Source organism: Podarcis vaucheri, assembly GCF_965113315.1.
Source record: "Podarcis vaucheri genome assembly, chromosome: 7".
In the NCBI taxonomy this organism is placed as follows: domain Eukaryota; kingdom Metazoa; phylum Chordata; class Lepidosauria; order Squamata; family Lacertidae; genus Podarcis; species Podarcis vaucheri.
The window spans coordinates 18,877,363-18,898,973 of NC_138765.1; the positions used below are offsets into that span (position 1 = coordinate 18,877,363).

Sequence of the window (21,611 nt, forward strand, 5' to 3'; positions counted from 1 at the left end):
GTGACCCCCTTAGAGATAACACTGTCATTTTGACTCTGTCCTCTGCCATCTCTCAGGCAAGCAGTTTTGGGGGCTACTCTTTTTGAGAACTGTGAGAAATGGGGTGCACAAAAGCAGGGTGATGGGTATGCATTGGGGAAGGGGAGAGAAGGATAATCTGGGGAAACACTTGAGGTGGTTGCATCTGATATGGTACTAGGGTAAAGTGGTGCGCTTGTTCCACTGGCAAAATATTTTGTGCCAGCAGAGCATCATTGTGCAAGAGAATGCTCAAGCTGGTAATTTTGCTACGCAATAGATTGTATGATCTGTTGCACAACAAGTTTACATTAGTGCCCCTTCTCTGCCATATTCCTCTCTTGCACAAAATTAAAACTTGCCCTCTCACTGCTAGCACAAGATTCCTTGCACTAGTGAACAGAGAACATTGCCCACAGTCCTTGGTTTACCAGGTCCCAGGTCGTCATGATGCACACACAACAATTTCAGAGCATGTTGCATTGTCTGGACTTGCAGGTGTGCAATTCAACACCATAGGGCTCTAAAACCTCCAACCAAGTAGCGGGTGCAGGGGGAACAAATAGTGTGACTCAACAACTTACAGATGTTGCTGGATTCAGGGTCCCATCAGAGGTGATGGGAGCTTACATCCAACAACATCTGGAGGGCCAAAGGTTCCTCATCCCTGATGTACAGATTTATTTTAATCAATTATATTTTACTAACTTTCAACATTTTCAACAGATAGCACAAATTTCGTCTCTTCTCTTATTTTTGTCAACTTCCCACCCCTTTTCCCATGGAGTTTTTTCTCCCCTTGTGCTGTGCCCTATTTTCTATCTTATCATAACCACAAAATTATAATCTAATGACTTCTGCTTCTCATAGCTGAAATCCTGATTGTGAGTTCATCATACTATAATATTTCTGTAAATAGTCCAAAATAGTCCCAAAAAATGCATCCATTCTTCCATAAAATACTCAGGGTGATGTACAGATTTATTTGATAAACAGAAGCATGGGTAAACTCCAAATGGGTCAGAAAACGTGCCCCACCCACTGCCCCACTTGAGCTGTCCTTGAGCTGTTCAGGACTGTGTCTCTTGCCACCTCTCTGCTGCCCTGCCCAGATGCAGCTGCAATAGCCTCTGTCCACTCAGCTTCCAGCTCTGCCTTTGGGGCCCAGCTGCTCGGGTCTGATCCAGGAAGGCTCTTCACATTCATTCATTCATGCATGCATGCACCCACCCATTCATTCATTCTAACCATTTATACACCACCTAACACCGTAGTTTCTAAGAGCTGTACGAGGGGGGTTACAGAAGCGAAAGAAATCTAATAACCACAAAATAATAATAAAAAAAGCTCATTTCAACACCTCACTGCAACTTGCAACACAGGGCGTAATATTGCTGTAATGGGGCAATGCCATGCCCTTGCTCAACACCACTTCCCCATAAAGAATATGGAAGCAGGTTTCCTGATCAAGTGCCCATTTTGAAACACTGCTGCGTCATTTAGAAACGCTTTTGAGAAATCTCTGCCAAGAATGACCTTCCAGGAAGGGGTGTGGGGGGGCAGGGTGGTGGGGGTGGACCACCCTGGGTGCCCTCACTGAGGGGGGTGACATTTGGCGTGCCGCCTGCCCGCGATTCCCAAGCCTCCCCCGAGCCATCGGGGTAAGGGTGGGGGAGCTGCGCCACTTTGCCGGCAGCATCCCCCCCTTCCCCCTTCGTTTTGACAGCTTGGGGGAGGATAGGGGGTCGCAGGCACGAGGCGCCCTGAATGTCTGCCATGGGTGGCTCGCTCCACCCCCATGAGCGGGTCACTCTGCCCCTGGCTGCAGGGCACACGCACCGCTCCAGGCACCTGAGCAGCTATCCCGCGCCTGGGAGGGCACCCTTTACACGTAAAGCCACGTTGCAGGTGGCAGGATGGCAAAACGCTCTGTGTCAGCAGGAGCTCTGTTAGAAAAAAAATATGTAATCTTCCATAGAGGCACAGACTGCAGCTATAACAAAGGTGGCATTTTTTCATCTCCGCCAAGCTAAGCAGTTGGCTCCTTACCTCTCTCGCCCTGACCTAGCCACTGTGATCCACACGACGGTCACCTTCAGACTTGATTACAGTGGTGCCCCGCAAGACGAATGCCTCACAAGACGGAAAGAGTTTTCCATTTTGGAGGTGCCTCGCAAAACGAATCTCCTATGGGCTTGCTTCGCAAGACGAAAATGTCTTGCGAGTTCCTGCGGTTTTTTCCCCTTCCCCCCTTTTTCTAAGCCGCTAAGCCACTTATCAGCTGATCCGATAAGCCGCTAAAAGCCGCTAATAGCGCTAATCCGCTAATCTGTCAATGGGCTTGCTTCGCAAGACGAAAAAACCGCTAGACGAAGAGAATCACAGAACGGATTCTTTTCGTCTTGTGAGGCACCACTGTATTGTAACTACGTGGGGCTGCCTTTGAGACTGACCCAGAAACTCCAGCGGGTGCAGAATGCTGCAGCGAGACTCCTTACGGGGTCTTCACTGTGAGATCACATTCACCTGGTGCTATACCAGCTGCACTGGCTCCCGGTGGAGTACAGGATCAGGTTTAAGTTGCTGGTTTTAACCTTCAAAGCCCTATACGGCCTAGGACCCTCGTACCTACGGGATCGCCTCTCCTGGTATGTCCCACAGAGGAACTTACGGTTTTCAAACAAAAACATCTTGGAGATCCCAGGCCGCAGGGAGATTAGGCTGGCCTCAACCAGAGCCAGGGCTTTTTCGGCTGTGGCTCCAATCTGGTGGAACGCTCTGTTACAAGAGACTAGGGCCCTGCAATACATCTTTCTGCAGGGCCTGCAAGACAGAGCTGTTCCACCAGGCCTTTGGCCAAGGTGCAGTCTGACCCCCTCTCTCCTTCTGTAATCCTCATAGACCTCTAACCCAACGGTTGCCATTAATTTGACACTGAATTGATTTTAGAATGTATTTCAATTAATTGATTGTGATTTTATGTAAATTGTGTTATTTTTACTGTTGGTAGCCACTCTGAGTCCGGCTTTGGCTGGGAGCGGGCGGGATATAAATAAAAATATTATTATTATTATTACACTACACCTCCCTCAGGAGCGTGCCCACCCTGAGCAGCGCAGGCATATGTTCTTCTGCTTCTTACAGGAAAGACAGAAAGCAATGAGTTAGGACATGGGAGGGCAATCTTTGCTCTCTTCTTAGCAGTGGCAGACCTATGTTAAATTGGGGGCCCTGAAATTAGAACTGATATTGGGGACCCCTTCACAGCCAGAAACAAAGTTTGGGTAACTGCTGTTATCTTCTTCAATGGCACCCCCCATTTCATCTCCGATGAAAATAGGGACGCCCCATCCACAATGATAGTTTTACTGTTTATACCCCACACATCTGAAGGGGTTGCTCGGCGGCTTCCAACATATATAAAAACATAATGAAACATTAAACAAAATTCCCTATACAGGATTGCCTTCAGACAGCTCAGGGGTCGGATAACTCCATACCACCCAACAGTTCTCTGATGAAAATAGGGACATCCTACCATGCCCTCCAACATTTCAGGATCAATCAGAAATCGGGATGGCTTTTCTAAATCAGGGACGTCCCTGGAAAGTAGGAACACTTGGAGGGTCTGCAATGGGGTTGTTCGAGAACAGATCACCACATTTTTTTATTAAAAAAAATAATAGCCACCACATCTCAGAGTTTGATTAAAATTGCTTTACTGGATGATATCACAAGTCACTGGTCTGAATAAAAATTTCCTATGCCTTGTAGTTTTTGGGTTATGGGGTGTGTGTGAAAATTAGGGAAAGGGAAATGTTATATACATGCATGATGTGCTTTTTGAAGCAAAATTTTTAAGCAACGTGGACTAAATTTGCTTCTGGGGCCCCTCTGGGATTAGGGGTCCTGAAGTTTAAGCTTCATTAGTTTCCACCCCTGCTTCCTAGGACAACTGCATAAAATTTGGCTGAAGACCACAGGTTGGGATAGGACAGGCTTCCTCAACCTCAGCCCTCCAGATGTTTTTGGCCTACAACTCCCATGATCCCTAGCTAGCAGGACCAGTGGTCAGGGATGATGGGAATTGTCTCAAAACATGTGGAGGGCTGAGGCTGAGGAAGCCTGGGATAGGAGGTGCAAGTGTCTTATTTTGCTGTTCTGATTTTGTGGCTGTGTGTGTGTGTCCCTTTTTAATTGTTTCATTCTTTTTTGCAAACCACCCTGGGAATATAACTGATGGTTGGTATGAAAATATTGTCACGTGCTCCCAAATTTCCAAGCGGTAAGAGATTTCAGGAGTGCCAGAGCTTACCCAGGATTTGGTCCCCTTGGAATGAAGATCGGTGGCTCCTTTAGGATAGATTGTTTTCTTTGCACATATATACAATCTGAACATAGGCTGGAGGGGCTTGCAGCATTAAAACTCCAGCAGAGCTTTCTTCTCTATTCGGTTTCCAGGGAAGCTTGGGGTCTAGCAAAGAGGAAGACATGCCTCTGTGTCTCCAGCTTCCGACATCTGCCAAACTCACACAAAAACTCTACAGTGGTACCTCGGGTTACATACGCTTCAGGTTACAGACTCTGCTAACCCAGAAATAGTACCTTGGGTTAAGAACTTTGCTCCAGGATGAGAAATCGTGCTCCGGCAGCGCGGCAGCAGCAGCAGGCCCCATTAGCTAAAGTGGTGCTTCAGGTTAAGTACAGTTTCAGGTTAAGAACGGACCACCGGAACGAATTAAGGACTTAACCTGAGGTACCACTGTATTTTACAAGGTGGTGTTGCATCCATCTAGTCTAGGGTTGGGGTTACCCTATTTGTCTCTATGGCAACAGAGTAACCTCATTCTAATTAAATGGAAACATACTTAGCTGGCCACCTTAACAAAGGAACAGGTTGGGCTGGTTTCCTCTTACAGATTTTACCCTCACCAACACAAGATAGGAAAGGATCTACAGTTATCATCCAGAATGACCTCCCAAATCGGGTAATCTGATGGAAAGCAGAGTGGTAAATTTTGAAATGCAGGGCCATGTTTCCAAGGAAACTCCCCCCCCCAACAAATGCAAGTCCTATAGCTATAGCCATAGATATAGATATAGCCATGTACACCCACCCACACCAGACAGCAGCAGTACATGACGTAATACCCAATTTATTAGGAACAGCATGACTGCAATCTTATAAACATAGTTTCCTGTGAGTACATTCCATTGAACTCAGCAGTGCATACTTCATAGCTTTATTTGTGAAACTCAATGAGCTTTAACAAAAGATCTTCAGTCAGCTGAAATGCCGCTTTTAACTTATAATTAGAAATGCAAACAGTCTTTCAATGGAATGTTATCATCTGATCTGCTAATGTGTTAGGGGGCAATCTTTTCGGCCCCAAGGGTCACTTGCAGCAGTCGGTGCAACACACACACACAAAAAAACATTTTTGTGATTTTAAGTCGTTTAAAACTGTTTTAAATATTGTGTAACACTGTGTTTTAATGTTAATATGGTGTTTTGATTGTTGTAACCTGCCCTAAGACTTTAGGGTGAAAGGTGTCTAATAAACTGTAATATAACAACAACAACAACAACAACTCACCAACCCTCATTCACACATGCATACAGATGCACAAACATGGCGAGACAGACAGATAGGGATGCTCGTCTCAGCATGCCAATCTCACCATTAAAGCCAAACACTTCAAGCATACCAAAGAGCTATACAGTGGGCTGTTGGTGCACAATTTACCGTATTTTTCGCCCCATTGGACGCACCGGCCCATAGGACGCTTCAAGTTTTTTTTTGGGGGGGGGAAATAAAGGGAAAAAAATTTATTTCCCCCCTAGGCGCTTGTGGGGCCGGCAGCGGGGAGAAGCGCTCTTCTCCCCGCAGCCCGCCTTCAGATCAGGTCCAGGGACAGCGGGAAGATGCGCTGCGCCTCCCAGCTGTCCCCGGAGCTTGCGAGGCCGGCAGCGGGGAGAAGCGCTCTTCTCCCCGCCGCTCGCCTTCAGATCAGGTCCGGGGACAGCGGGAAGACGCGCTGTGCCTCCCCACTGTCCTCGGAGCTTGCGGGGCTGGCGACGGGGTCTCCCCGCCGTCAGCCTCCAAACCACTTTGAGAGACAGCAGGATGGTGGCGTTCCGCTGGCGCTGGGGCCTGGTGTGCACTGACCCCTCTCGCTCTCCAGGCTTCAGTGAAAGCCTGCATTCGCCCCATAGGACGCACACACATTTCCCCTTCATTTCATACGGTAAATCGAGAGAGAGAAAGAGAGAGGCATAAAGGAGTGGCCCTCTCTACACTCCTGTTTCTCCATCAAAATCACATCTGTGGTGGGTTGGAGAGCACGGGTCTCATGGAGATACAGATGTGCAGGGCAAGGGCTGGCCCAAGACATATTGGCACCCATCGGCTCCAGCTTCCAGGGGCCAAGGAAGCTTTGGCCCCCCCACTGTAGTTTTTGAGGGGGCTAGCCCCCCTTAATTGTCATAAGGTGTTTGGCTCCGCCTCTTAGCTCCTTGCAACGTTGCACACATGACATCAAGACATCAGGCCCCCTCAACCAGCTAGAGAAGATGACACCTCTGTTGGCACTTGAGGCACACCACAAAATGGTTCCTCTCTTCACCACCAGGAAAGAAGGGGTTAGTGAAGATGTACATGAGGAACAATGGGGGAATGAAGATCTACATTAAGATGTGGACTGTCCCTATGGATCCTGCCACCTGAGGCAACCACCTCCCTTTGCCTCATGGGTGGGCCGTCCCTGTGCAAGTCATCAAGTCATCTTGATGTGTCTATCCCTTCCTTATTATGCAAAAGACCCTTTGTTCCCAGACTTGCATTTAGCAAGGACAGTGGTCTTTTCTGGATCGAGAACACCAGAAGGGAGGCTAAAGCCCAATGTAGACATGTTATTTGATAAAGGAGAATTTTATGAAAATGATTTACAGGTGGTACCTGACCCCGGTCAAATTGGCTAAAATATACAAAAATAATAAGAGTATATGTTGGAGGTGTAATCAGGGGGAAGGAACCCTATTCCACATGTGGTGGACGTGTCCCAAAATTTAAAAATTCTGGGACATGATCTATGAAGAATTAAAGAAAATCCTGAAAGAAACATTCAATAAAAGACCAGAGGCATTCTTACTGGGCATTTTAACAATAAACATCCCTAGAATTTTAAAAAAGTGTTTTTCTGTATGCAACAACTGCAGCTAGAGTATTAATTGCCAAGTACTAGAAAGGAGAGCAGATCCCAACTAAAATAGAGTGGCAAAAAAAATTATGTGAATGTGCTGAACTAGCCAAGATGACAGAAGCAATAAGAAATCACTCAAACTTAAGAGTGAAAAATGAATGGGATTGTTTTAAAAATTATATGCCTAAACATGGTTCCCAAATCTAAACTTGGGTGTGTTTAGAGTAAATTTCACAGAATGAAAATTAATTGGAGTTATTCTAGAATCTAGATAAAGAAATGGTTAAATATATATTGGAAATAAAAGAAAAGGAAATAAAAAGAGGAGAAGAAGCTGTTACGAGGTAGATGGAAGTTAAGCATTATAGAGAAATGGATGAATATGAATATGTAATGAAATAAAAACAGATTATAAATATAATTGTAAAGAGAAAAGATGCTGGTTTTAAATTGCAATAAAAAAGAATTTACTTATTTTTTTTAAAAAGAGTGATGCAATCAACGTTAGTCATGATACAGAGAAAAAGCCTCCATTTTCTTCCTAATTATGAATCATGCTACAGGTCCCATTGCTGTTATCCTGTTGGCGACATATGCCCAGTTTAGGAAGAAGATTGCCTGAGGGGGAAAAATTGGTTAAGACCATCTGGTATATTCCTTATTATAGGATGAAACTCATTGAACCAGACTCAGTTCATGATTTTAAGGAAATTGGGCTGAGGACTTAGTTCATATGAATGCCCACACCAACCCCCCCACCACTGGGTCTTCTAAGACTTGCAAGGAAATTCTGCAGAATTTCAGAACGTGTTGGACGGTGGGAAGATTTTGGGAGGACAGGCAAGGGGGGGGGCACTTAGCCTCCTTGGATGAACCATAATCTTCACATTTGTAGAACCTGAGACATGAGACAAAAGGCACATTCAAATTTTTGTAAGAAAATAGCCTGCACCCCCTTTTTAATGTTTACTCCCCCCCCCCCCCGATAAAATTCTTGCTGGCCCCCATGTTTCAGGCTTGGTCTTTCTTTGGAGGAGAGAGCACTCAGGATTTAGACGGTCTAATGTCTGTGGTATAAGAAAAAGCTGCTCCTTTCCCCCTTATTGGGTATCCAAGAGCCCGTATAGAGTCCTTATATAGGTTCTCTATCAGTAGGAGAAAATAACAGAGGCCAGCCAGAGAATATTAAGAAGCAAAGCAGCTAGTAAGCATGATCTTTATTAAACTGTTGCAACAGGGTCCCCTGCTCACCCTACGCAGGGAGGGAGGAGAGGAACCCAGAACATTGATGTGCAAGCTCTTACATAGACTTTTGAAATTGCCACCCTGTAGCTCAAGACCCCCCCCCCAATACATCCTACATACATCACAGAAGGGGCCGTCTACAGCAGAATCCTTTCTGGCCAGAAACATGTTAATGCATTTACCTGGATAGCCTGGCTATTCTTTTGTGATGATAAATACTTAATTCCTGAATCCAGGTCACAGGCTCACCCTTAAAAAGGTAACAGTAAAGGATCCCTGACAGTTATCGTAAGTCCAGTCGCAGATGACTCTACGGTTGTGGCACTCATCTTGTTTTATTTTATTTTTTTATAATATATTTATTAAGATTTTCAAAAAATTACAAAATAAAAAGAAAAAAGAAAAAAGAAAAATACAAAATAAAAACAGTTCAATCTTTCTATCACATATTTTTCATTTGCTTATTTCCCGGACCTCCTCACGCCTTCCTTTTCTGTATTCCAGTTCCAATTGTTAATTCAGCAAATCCCTCCCCTCTTCATTCATCTTGTTTTACTGGCCGAGGGAGCCGATGTTGGTCTGCAGACAGTTTTTCCGGGTCATGTGGCCAGCATGACTAAGTCGCTTCTGGTGAAACCAGAGAAGCGCACAGAAACGCTGTTTACCTTCCCACCGGAGAGGTACCTATTTATCTACTTGCACTTTTTGGCGTGCTTTCGAACTGCTAGGTTGTCAGGAGCTGGGACAGAGCAACGGGAGCTCACTCCGTCGCGGGGATTCGAATTGCCAACCTTCTGATTGGCAAGCCAAGAGGCTCAGTGGTTTAGACCACTGGCTCACCCTATTCATACCCAAATGTGCCCTTAAGGCAGGATTTGTGAGCAAAGAGACAATGGGGAAGCTGTTCCCATTTCCATCCAAACTGCAGAGGAATATTTGAAGTCACTGAAAGAGTCAAAATGGCTTTAGGACTCTTCTCCGGTACTGTTTCAGACATGTGGTTTATATATTTAAGTATGTGTTTGCCTGGTACATTTATGAACATTTATTTTATATTTTAGACCTTATAATTCTCATAACAGTCTGCACTGTTACATGCACACAAGTAGACTCCTTGGGGAAGGGCCATGGCTCAGTGGTAGAGAAACAGGCTTTGTATCTATGGATGAAGTGTGGTATACAAATTTAATAAATAATAATACGATTATTTCAAAACTATGGTAAATCCTTGCTTTAGGAGTACTTCTAGAACAGCAGGTCTAAATGACACAGACCCCATCCCACGGCATCTGGATAAATAGCTCACTGACCATGTAAGAGTTTTCAACACTATTTGGGCAAAGATGGGCAGCTCAACAAGAACATGTGGCAGGAAAATTATATGGAGCGCTCAAATGTTAATGAGTTTCTTCCAAGCAAAAGGTTATAATTTCATCCCTGCTGTGCTTGACGTTTTTAAGGTTAAACCTTCAGTTCAATAATTTTATGGGATTCAGATTTGGGCTGAAGCCAATTCATGCCCACTGGAAGTTGTACAGTCTGAATTCTTTAGGCAATTTTTCTCTGAACCAGGATATGTTTTGAATGCATATTTGTGATTTGACACAGATCTTCCCTCCATTTTCACCCAGGCCTGGCTCAGGACATTTAAAGACAGATACTGAATTCCCCCCCACCCCGGTTTCCTTCCTTTAGTTCTGCTTCATTTGCATGAAATCAGTTGGATGAAAACCATTGGTTTAAGATTATTGACTTTTCACTATAACAGTTAACTAAGCTGAGGTCTCAGGGAAGCAAAAGATGTAAGGTGACAATGTCTATTTGATAATGAACAACAACCAGCTTGCAATGAGAAAACTGTGCCCCTGGTATGATTGTTTTCCAACTTCTCTATACAATGGCATCTTATCTACAGCATCTAACTATTCTAAAATATTGAAGAGCTCTCTCAGGTTTGTGGTTTTAATGTGCCGCTCTCAGCAGTACTTGAGGGCTGTTTTAAGAGAACTCCTTTTCAGAATCACATGTGTTCATGCAGAGATGGTAATACTGAAATACCAGCTCCTGTATTGCTGTTTTGCTCCTTTTGCAGAGATTTGTGTGGAGAGTTAATCACCCCATTATCATCATCTCACCCGTGGTGTTCAGCTGATTCTTTATGTGACTTTTCTCCTTGCAGATCCAGATAAGCCGGTGACTGCAAAGACTGCAAATTTTCTAGCGGCAGCTGTTAAAATAAGGGCCACAACGATGCTCTCTGAGCTTTAATGTGTGTAATTTTTAATTTTATGTTGCAGATGAATTTGCCTATTTGGGCTCATCTATGTCACTTTGCACACAAATCGCAATGGCTGGGGGCTAGATGGAAATGCCTTTGAAAAAGCAAAGTGAAATCAGACAGATTTATCTAGTTTTGCAGGGGACAATTTTAATCAGGACCAGGGTGGGTGGGGGGTTAAATCCTCCTCTCTATGTGCCACCATCCCATACCCTGATCATGTTCCCCTGCTCCACAGTCACTATTTAAGAAGAACTGAAATCTTGACATATTCAGTGTTATTATGCATTAAACATCACATCTCCTAGGGTTGCCATATGTCAGGAATTATTGGACATAGCTGGAATACTGCAGTTGGAAGAAATGTCTGGGCAGAAATCACTCAAAATGTCCAGGAAAATTTGGACGTATGGTAACCCATGTTGGCAGTGTCGTTTCTGGCGATTTCCCCTAAAAATCGCAATTTTGCCTAAAAAGTTCAAACAACAACAACAAAACTTTTGTGTTTGGATTTTCACTTTTTGAAATATGGCAACTCTATTCTAGACTGGCCGTAAGCCTTCTCACAACCCAACTCACAGCAATGTCCTCTTAAACCCATTGATATGGGGGTGGGGAGGGCAAGGTGAATAAACTGTCTTTTCCCCTTTTGTTTAAAACTTTTGCTTAAACTGTATTTTTTCCTTTTTCTCTCTGCATTCCCTGTAAATAGATATTGCATTTCCTGTCTTTTCCCAGCATAGTATCCATCTCTGCTCCCCTCGGTTTGTTATCATTTAGCACATAACTGCAGGAGTAAGTTGGCTTTCCTACGAAGATCAGGAGACTTCACAGCAGAAGAGAAACAGTAACTCAAGCGTAACAGTCGCTGTAATTTAGATAATAGAATATTAGAACTGTAGAGCTGGTAGGGACCCTAAGGAACATCTAGTCCAACCCCTGCAATACAGGAATATGTAGCTGTCCCATACAGGGATCGAACCTGCAACCTTGGTGTTATCAGCACCATGCTCTAACCAACTGAGGACAGGTTAAAAAGACATTTTCCGGGCTGTTCAGAATATACACCTGTTGCCAAAACACTTGGGAATGTATCTGCCACAAGGAGAGGCTTGGCCCACCTGCCCCAGATCCATTTGAGACAAATCCTGCATCACTGATGCTCAAACAACCATCCCCAGTGACACATTGCTTGCCCAACCCATCATCACATATTGCACTATTCATGGCCCATCGGCTTTGCAAAACTGATTGCAAAGCATAACCACTTCTGCTTTTTGCAGGTATTTATTTCTGGCAAACCTTCTCCCCGGCGTTGCTATTCTGATCAGAGAACAGGTCAGGCTCATTGGCAGAAGGACTCCTGGCGAGAGTTTGGGTGAACACTACTGCCATTGTAAGCAGGTAAGAATACTTTTCTTCTTGTTGAATACAAAATTCAGCCAAAACATAAGAAGCTTTAGAAACCATCGTTTTCAGAGGGCTGAGACCAAAAGGACTTTGGAAATGCATAATGTTGGCTGTGTTTAATTCTCATTGAATTTGCTTTCTTATTCCTACAGTCATTTCTTTACTTAATTAGTGGTGGTTCTTCAGCTTAGTCAGGTGGGATATCTCAGCGCTTAAGCCTGTTAGTTGTTTTGGAATTTCCTGGTTATATGACAAACAATTTCATAATGTCGCAAAAGAGACCAGTCTTGTTGTATGATGCTCCTGCCCTCTCAGTGGAGGGAACCCTATAGAATTATATTTTCATTTTGACTCGTGCCCTTGCTGTTAGTATATGCAAGGCTTATAAATCACACAGGATTCTGTACCACAGATAATGCTGAAGAGTTTTGTGTAACTGACCCCCACCTCTACCCCGCCTGTAAGAATAGGAAGTGTGCAGATCTATTTTGATTAATAGTACTGAAACAGGTTTAGAGACAGATCTAATTTTGGGGGGGGAAACCTCAGGTGGCAGTTTTGAAATCTCTCACATGTATAATTGCAGAACTTTTGAAATCTCTCACATGTATAATTGCAGAACTTTGAAATGCCCATGAAGAACTTTATGTTCTAGGAAGAGTATTGTGTAGTTTGAGTTGGCTGTATGGCATTTACAGTACAACCCAAGCAGGCTTACTCAACTTCCGTTTAATGAGACTTAAGTCTACCATCCATTCACATTTCCCTAGGCATATGTCCCCACAAACCCACAAAGGTTTACTGTTCTGCATAGTTATGCTCAGGGATGCCTCAGTTAGTGGCTGTGGGTTGTATCTGACAATAGTCCTACTCAGATAAGACCCTGGAGTCAAAGGGTTCAAATCTATTAATTCTAATCAGCTTACTCTGAGTAGGACCAACAAGGGATACAATGCTGTGTATGGAATTGCTGTGCAACAGGGAAACGAATGGTAAGGAGAGGAATTTGAATGGGCAAATTAAGCTTGCTTTATGAGAAGGCATTTTGGGGTGTTTGTCTTAGTAACCTATCACTCTAGTTCCTCTCTGCTTTCCTGTATAATATGGTGGTCACCAGTCAGTCATTTTTTATGAAAAAATAAAGGGAAGAGAGAGAAAGAGAGAGGGATGATGGGAGTTCCCAGACTGGTTGTTTATTGGACACTCAGGCTATGCTTGCCCAGAGCTTGCATGTTGCTGGAGGTTCTATGACATCACCTGTTTATAGAACATTGATCCTGATCTGTCCAGGCAACAGTTACATGGCATTGCCAGCTAAAGGTTGTCATCCTGCACTTTCCAGTTTCAATTGCCCATCACTTTTCCATGGGACTTTTGTGCTGTTTGTATGCAGCATATCTGGTCGTTATCCCATGTTTACTAACTCAACGATTCCTTTGCTTTTCTGATCACAAAAAGGCGAAGGAATCTTTGCAATGGAAAATGTGGGATAAGGCTCAAATGTGATGCACACAAAGGAGCTCATCTGCAAGTGCCCTTTGACTAGGAATGTTGACATTCCTTCACCTGACCCCCGGGGGCATCTAATAGTGGCTGCCTGCTCTGTGACTGCATTGGGGGGCACTTTAGTATTACAAAACCCAAAAAGTCAGGGCAAGAAGACAATATTGGTTTATAAAACTATACGTGCTATGGAGAAAGTGACTAGAGAATTTTTCTTTTCACCCTCTCTTGCCAATGCTAGAACTCAGGGCCATCTAAAGAAGCTGAACCTTGAGAAATTATGAACGGACAAAAGGTTTCTCACAATGCACATAGCTAAACTATGAGGTTCGCTACCCCAAGATGTGGTGATAATCACCAGCTTCAATGGCTTTAAACGGTGCTTTTTCTGGGGGTACGCAGGAGGACGCGTACCCCTAAACATTTTGTGAATCTAACAGGAGAAGAAACTTTTTAAAAAAATGTTTCTTCTCTAAAATGGTGAATCGTCAGTTCCGTTGTTACCCCTATGCATGTTCTTTGTACTTCTGTCCATTTACTGTATTTATTTCCCCCGATTTGAACTATATCATTCTAATTTTCTTGAGTCAAAATGAGAGTACCCCTCAACATTTTTTAAAGAAAAAAACAAACCACTGGCTTTAAAAGTGAAATGGGCAAATTTATGGATAAGCCTATCAGTGGCTACTAGGCATGTTGTCAGTTTGTATCTGGACCCAGTGGAAGCTGCACACGTTCGTGTTTAAAGCCCTTCATGACTTTGACCTGAAAGACTTCTTCCTTCCCTACAACCCTCTAAGCTCTGAAGAGCAAGGAAGGGAGCCATCTTGGTTGTTCCACCATCCTCAGAAGCTCAGGGTGGTGGTGGCCCAGGAGAGGCATTTTTGGTGGTGGCCCCTAAGTTGTGAAACTCCTTCCCCAGAGCTGCCTCTGGCACCTTCATTATTACAGCTTTCTTCAAATGCTGAAGAGGCACCTGTTTACCCTGGCTTTTGACACCTGAGGTGTATATTTCTAGGACCCACCTTGTTTCTGAGTTTTAAGTGGATTAAAAACTGTTTTTAATCTTGTGTTTTATTTTTTATTTTTATAAAATTTTTATTGGTTTTACAGAATTTTTTAAGAACAAACAAACACTTAAAAAGACATACAAACACGTATAACTTCATAACATTTTTTCATAAACCTCTTTTCCGGGACTCCCCCATACCCCCCCTTTCTGCATCCCAATGTCCAAAATTTTATAGCAACTCCCAGTTGTTCCTTTCCACCTTCTGTCATCTTAGTCTTTTCTTTATTCTGACCTTATATCACTGTATCCCTTTACTCCTGAAAACCACAACATTCTAACATTCATCAAGTTTATAATGGTCCTTAAGATAACTTTTGAATTTTCTCCATTCTTCTTCCGCCGTCTCCTTTCCCTGGTCACGGATTCTGCCTGTCATCTCAGCCAATGTCATATAGTCCATCACCTTCGACTGCCATTCTTCCAGAGTGGGTACATCTTGTGTCTTCCAATACTTTGCGATGAGTATTCTTGCTGCTGTTGTAGCATATATAAAAAAAGTTCTATCCCTTTTTGACACCAAATGGCCGGCGATGCCCAAGAGGAAGGCCTCTGGTTTTTTCAAGAAAGTACATTTAAGTACCTTTTTCATTTCATTATAGATCATTTCCCAGAAGGCCTTAATCTTCGGGCATGTCCACCAAAGGTGATAAAAGGTGCCTTCAGTCTCTTTACATTTCCAACACTTATTATCAGGCAAATGATAAATTTTTGCCAGCTTGACTGGGGTCATGTACCACCTGTAAACCATTTTCATAATGTTTTCCTTTAAGGCATTACATGCCGTAAATTTAATACCGGTGTTCCATAACCATTCCCAGTCAGCAGACATAATATTATGACCAATGTCCTGTGCCCATTTAATCATAGCCGATTTAACTGTTTCATCTTGTGTATTCCATTTCAGCAGCAAGTTATACATTCTTGATAAATTCTTAGTATTGGGTTCTAACAATTCAGTCTCTAATTTTGATTTTTCCACCTGAAAGCCAATTTTCCTATCCTGTTTGAAAAACTCCATTATTTGATGATATTGAAGCCAATTTTGTACTTTATGTTTCATTTTCTCATAACTTTGCAATCTCACTTTGTCTCCCTCCTGTTCCAAGATTTCCCAATATTTTGGCCATCCAACCTCCATATTGAGTTTCTTCACTGCTTTAGCTTCCACTGGAGACACCCATCTAGGGGTTTTGTTTTCCAACAGATCTTTGTACCTTATCCAAACATTATACAATGCTTTTCTAACAATATGATTTTTAAAGGCGCTATGCAGCTTAATTTTGTCATACCATAAATATGCGTGCCAACCAAATGCATTATTAAAGCCTTCCAGATCCAAGATGTCTGTGTTTTCGAGGAGCATCCACTCTTTCAGCCAGCAAAACGCTGCTGCCTCATAGTACAGTTTTAAATCCGGCAGGGCAAAGCCCCCTCTTTCTTTAGCGTCTGTCAATATTTTAAATTTGATTCTGGGTTTTTTGCCCTGCCAGACAAATTTCGAAATATCTTTCTGCCACCTCTTAAAACATTCCATCTTGTCAAGAATCTGCAAGGTCTGAAACAAAAATAACATTCTAGGCAATACGTTCATCTTAATCACTGCAATTCGGCCTAACATTGACAATTTCAAATTTGACCATATTTCTAGATCTTTTTTGATTTCTGACCAGCATTTTTCGTAGTTATCCTTATACAAATTCAAATTTTTAGTTGTCAAATAAACCCCTAGATATTTCACCTTCTTGACCACCGTCAACCCTGTCTCCTCTTGAAATTTCTCCTTCTCCATATCTGTTAAATTTTTTCCTAGCACTTTAGTTTTTTGTTTATTCAACTTAAATCCAGCTACCTGGCCAAACTGTTGGATTATTTCTAACACCTTTTTCGTACTAGTGTTTGGCTCTTGCAAAGTCAATACTAAGTCATCTGCAAATGCTCTTAGCTTGTAATGTTTGGCTCCGACCTGTACACCTTTAACCTGCTGGTCATTTCTAATCATATTCAGCAACACCTCCAGGACAGAAATAAAGAGCAATGGGGAAATTGGGCACCCCTGTCGTGTTCCTTTTTCTATCTTAAGTTCCTCAGTTATTACATTGTTTACAATCAACTTAGCTTTTTGTTCAGAGTATATTGCACCCAAACCATTCTCAAAACCTTGGCCTACCCCCATCCCCTGAAGATTCTTTATCATAAAACTCCAAGAAATATTGTTGAAGGCTTTCTCCGCGTCCACAAAAATCAGTACTGCTTTAGTATTTATATTCACTTCTAGTTTTTCAAAAATATCTATTATATTCCTTACATTGTCTGATAGATGTCTTTTTGGGAGAAAGCCTGCTTGGTCCTTATGGATCTTCTCCATCAACACTCTTTTAAATCTTTTTGCCAAAATGTCTGCAAAGATTTTGTAATCCACATTAAGTAATGATATTGGGCGGTAGTTCTTAAGTTGAGTCTTTTCAGTCTCTGTCTTTGGTATGAGTGAAATATACGCTTCTTTCCACGATTCAGGTGCCTTTTTCCCCTCTAAAATCTCATTACAGACTTCTTTTAACGGTTGAATCAACCACTCCTTCAAAGATTTGTAATATCTAGAAGTCAGTCCATCTGGTCCTGGAGATTTGCCCAATTGCATTTTCTGAATGGCAGCCTCTATCTCTTGTTCTGATATTCTCTGATTCAGATCCATCTTACTCTGATGAGAGATTTTTTGTAATCCATATTTGTCAAGGAATTTGTCTATATCTTCTTCATTTTGCGGTCCTTGAGTATAGAGTTTTTTAAAATAACTTAAAAAGCAATTTCTAATTTCATTGGGTTTAGATATATTCTTTCCATCCACTTCTAAACTTGTGACTGTATTTAATTTCTGCCTTTTCTTCAGTTGCCATGCCAAAAGTTTACCACATTTATCTGCCGATTCAAATGTCTTTTGTTTCATTTGCTTTATTTTCCATTCAATCTGTTGGTTCATCAATTCCATATATTGTACTTGATATAACTTAATCTCTCTTAATATCTCCTGGGACTTTGGTTTTACTCTTAATTTTTTCTCTCCTTCCTTTATCTTTTCCAAAATCTTTTCCTTCTTCTCATTCTGTTTCTTCCTCTTTATTGAGTTTTGTTGAATCAGGAAACCTCGCATCACAGCTTTGCTTGCGTCCCAGATCACTCTTTTCTCGACATCGGCCCTTAAGTTTATGTCAAAATAGTCCTTTAAAGTTTTTTGGGCCTTCATGAGGATCTCATTATCTCGAAAGAGGCTGTCATTCATTCTCCATCTAAATTGACCAGTTGTTGTAAGTTTCATTTCCATCTTCACAGCATTATGGTCGGAGCAGGTTTTTGGGCAGATTTCTACCTTTTTAATCTTTGGAGCCATCCCACTAGTGATCCAAATTTGATCAATTCTGGTCCAGGTCATCATTGCTTGAGAGAAAAAAGTTCCCTCTCTCTCAAGAGGGTTTCTTGTTCTCCATATGTCTATTAAGTCCATATTTTCCATCATTTCAAAAAAAGTCTTAGGAAGTCTCCCTTCCTTGGTAACTGTCAGTCTTTGTGCCTTATCCATGTTAGTGGAGACCACACAGTTCATATCTCCCATAATTATCATATTGTAATCCAAATAGTCCATCAAAGTTTCATGAAGTTTCTTAAAGAACTCAGCTTTGCCATCATTTGGTGCATAAATTCCAACTATCAAAAATTTTTCTCCTTGTACTTGGATCTCAACTGCCAAGTATCTCCCTTGTTCATCTTTAAACATCATTTTTGGAGCCCACTTCTCTTTTACATATATGACAACTCCTCTTTTTTTAACTTTGTCTGATGATATAAATTCTTGTCCTAATCTTTTATTTATAAGTAGTCTCCTGTGAGCTCTGGTTATATGGGTCTCTTGTAAGCATATCAAATCCAGTTGTTCTCTGTTCAAAATATGAAAAACTTGTCGTCTCCTCAAAGGCACATTGAGCCCATTACAATTCCAACTAAGGAATTGCAGGGCCATCTTGTTATTTTTCTGACACTCCTCCAACAGCTCCAAGTTGTTGCTCTTCCTCTGATGGTGGTGGTTTGTGTCCAAATGAGAGATTCAGAATGTCCAATGCTCTCCTCTGTTCTGCAAGTGGGTCCACAGTTCCCTTCTGTAAATCCTCTCGATCTCTTTCCAAAAATTTCTCTTTATCTTGAGTAGTCTTTATTTTCACCTTCTTTCCCTTGTAATCGAAGGACAATCCCTGTGGAAACTCCCACCTAAAAAGTATAGTATTCTTCTTTAGCAGATAAACCAGATCCTTATAGAAGGCTCTCAAATCCAGGATATGTTTAGGAATGTCTTTGAAAATCTGTACAGCTGAATTTCCAATTTGCAAGGCCTTTTCAAAATGTAGTCTCAATATCTTGTCTCTTTCTTCCTTGGATCTAAGTGTAATCAAACAGTCTCTCGGGGTCTTTCTGTTCTGCTTTTTACCCAGTCTAAACGCTGTTGTGATTTTAAATTCGTCTTCCTCCAGATCTTCCCAACAGTCAGCGAACTCTTGTGTTAGAAACTCCACGAGATTGTCACCTTCGTTCTCTGGAATTAGTCTTAATTTCAAATTTCTCTCTTTTCTCTGTAATTCCCACAAAGCCAGAGTTGCATCATGCTCATGCACCTTTTTGGCGATCGGTTCCAAGTTCTCTTGGGTCTCTCCAGCAATAGCTCTAGCTTCTTCAGCAATTTTACGTGTGGCAGAATTTTCCTCGACCAATTTATTTACAGATTCTGTATTCTGATCTAGTCTTGCTGATATTTCTGTTAATTTTTGAGTATTTTCTGAAGTCTGTTTTGTTAAAGACTCCAAGGATTGGTTTATCTTCAGTAAGGCTTGTGTCACAGCATCCATGGAGACAGTTGTCACTTTTTCTTGTCCTATTGTTCCTGTAGGTCCTACAGGAGTTGCGCCTGTGATCGAGCCTCTTTTCTTTAGTTGCTGTTGCTGCTGCTGGTGCTGTTGTTGTTGTTTAGTCTTGGCTCTTGTGACTATCTCTTCTTGTGAGCCACTCATGTCAAGGTCGTTTCCCACGGGAACTGTTTCCCGATGGAAAGTTCCACTGTCTTGAGCTATGTCGGCCTTTACTTCACTTTACCCTCTAGAGGGAGCAAATCAAAATGTCCAAATACAAAGGCAAAGAGAATATCCAAATACGTAGTAAAAAAAAAAAACAACCAAAAGGAAAAATTTAAAACAAGTATAGCAGGAGGCTTGTAACTGCAAATTGCCCCAGTTTCCCGATAGATACTGTCTCCGCCTGCTCTGTTATACTGTAGCCAAGCAATACAAAAACTTTGTATCACACTGTAACTTTCACAGGGAAAAGTCAGTTCAGTGTCCTATTGTCTTATTAGGCAGACCGTTTCAGGTTCTTGAGACAGCAGAGAATTTTTTCTTTTAAATAAATCATGCAGTTACTAGTGTCTCTCTTACCTCCCCTCTGCCCTGCTAGCTAGAGGGGAGATCTAAAGTCCAAATGTCAGGTTTAATTGATCAAAGGCAAAGTCTTTGACGGATGCAGCTTTACAGTTCCATTGCTTTCACTTTCATGCAGTCGGGGGAAGGCAAACTTCCTTAATTTTCACTTCCCCGTTTTCAGCCAAATTTCACAAATTTAAGTCCAAATAAACGTTCCGTATTACTCACGGGTTTTTTCTGTCCAAAGTTTACAGGAAGGAATCGGCGCTCTCCACTAATAGCGACGCGGCTTCACCCTGCGGGCTGGGTAGCGATTCTCAGCACCGCGCTCCCCCGATGTCGTTCCAGAGCCTTTAAAAAGGCTCTTTATGCGGTAAAGGGGGGGCGCTTTTGGTGCCCACCGAATCTCCTCGTTCACAGGCTTCCGCGCCTGTGATTTTAGGGGTCCCCCACTTGCCGTAGCGGGGCAGACCCGAACTCGCAGGGCAGTCCTTTCCCGGAGCTCGGAAAGAGGACCGCCATTAGCGCTGGCGCCGACCGGAAGTCCTTTAATCTTGTGTTTTAAGGCTGCAACTTACCCTTGAATGCCAGTTGCTGGAGAGCAACAGTGGGCGTCGGCATGTGCACTCACATCCTGCTTATGGGTTTGGCAATGGCATCTGGGTGGGCACTGTGAGAAACAGGAAGGTGGAGAAGCATCCATTGGGCTGATCCAGAGTATGACTCAGTGATTTCTCCACCACTTTCAATCTCTTCCTATCACGTACAGCCACAGAAGGGCTTTGGGTGCCCTTTAGGTCAGTGTTTCCCAACCGGTGTTCCGCGGCACACTACTGTGCCGTGAGACATTGGCTGGTGTGCCGTGGGAGGGAGGCGGGCGAGTCGGGTGGTGAGAGGCGGCGGCGGCGAGGATCCGCGTCGAGCCGGGGGCGGCTCCGCGGTGGTGGTGCCGAGCGGCGGGGCAGCGCGTGCAAAAGGGAGGAGCGCGAGACAGCGGAGGAGGAGGAGGCCGGCATGTCCGGGCAGCAGCAGCAACAACAGCAGCAGCAACTCCCGGCGACGGCTCCTCAAGCCCCGCCGCCGCCCCCTCCTCTGCCCGCTATCGCCGCCACCACCACAACAGCCGCCGCCGCCTCAGTTGCCGCCGTCCCTCAGTCCCTCGCTCTGCTGCCTCCTCCCACCCCCAAAGCTTGGAGGTTCCCCGGCAAGGGGGAGGGAAAAAACTTTCACCTTCGTGCGTCCCTCCCGGCGTGACGCTGCGCGCTGACGTCACGGGGCGGGGCTTTAATGGTGGTGTGCCGCGAGATTTTTTTCCAGTAAACAGGTGTGCCGTTGCCCAAAAAAGTTTGGGAAACACTGCTTTAGGTCGATTTCTCCAGTAGGAACTACTTGGTGTGGTTCAGATGTTGTAATATTTAGTTCTCTC

At 43.2% G+C, this 21,611-nt stretch overlaps 1 protein-coding gene across 5 annotated transcripts in view; it reads left to right on the forward strand.

Moving 5' to 3' along the window:
• The first annotated feature begins 12,040 nt into the window (after positions 1 to 12,040).
• Positions 12,041 to 21,611, forward strand: part of LOC309537122 (sialic acid-binding Ig-like lectin 13) — a 37,046-nt gene continuing 27,475 nt past the window's right edge. For 4 of the 5 annotated variants that reach the window (XR_014221803.1, XM_082231651.1, XM_082231653.1 and 1 more), the window contains exons 1-2: positions 12,074 to 12,148; positions 20,752 to 20,848. Coding sequence is in view for 3 of the 5 variants with exons in the window: in XM_082231651.1 (XP_082087777.1) it covers positions 20,805 to 20,848 (44 nt within the window). In the remaining 2 variants the exon portion in view is untranslated. Of the gene's footprint in view, positions 12,149 to 20,751; positions 20,849 to 21,611 lie in introns of all 5 variants that reach the window. The other variant, XM_082231652.1, reaches the window with a different exon arrangement.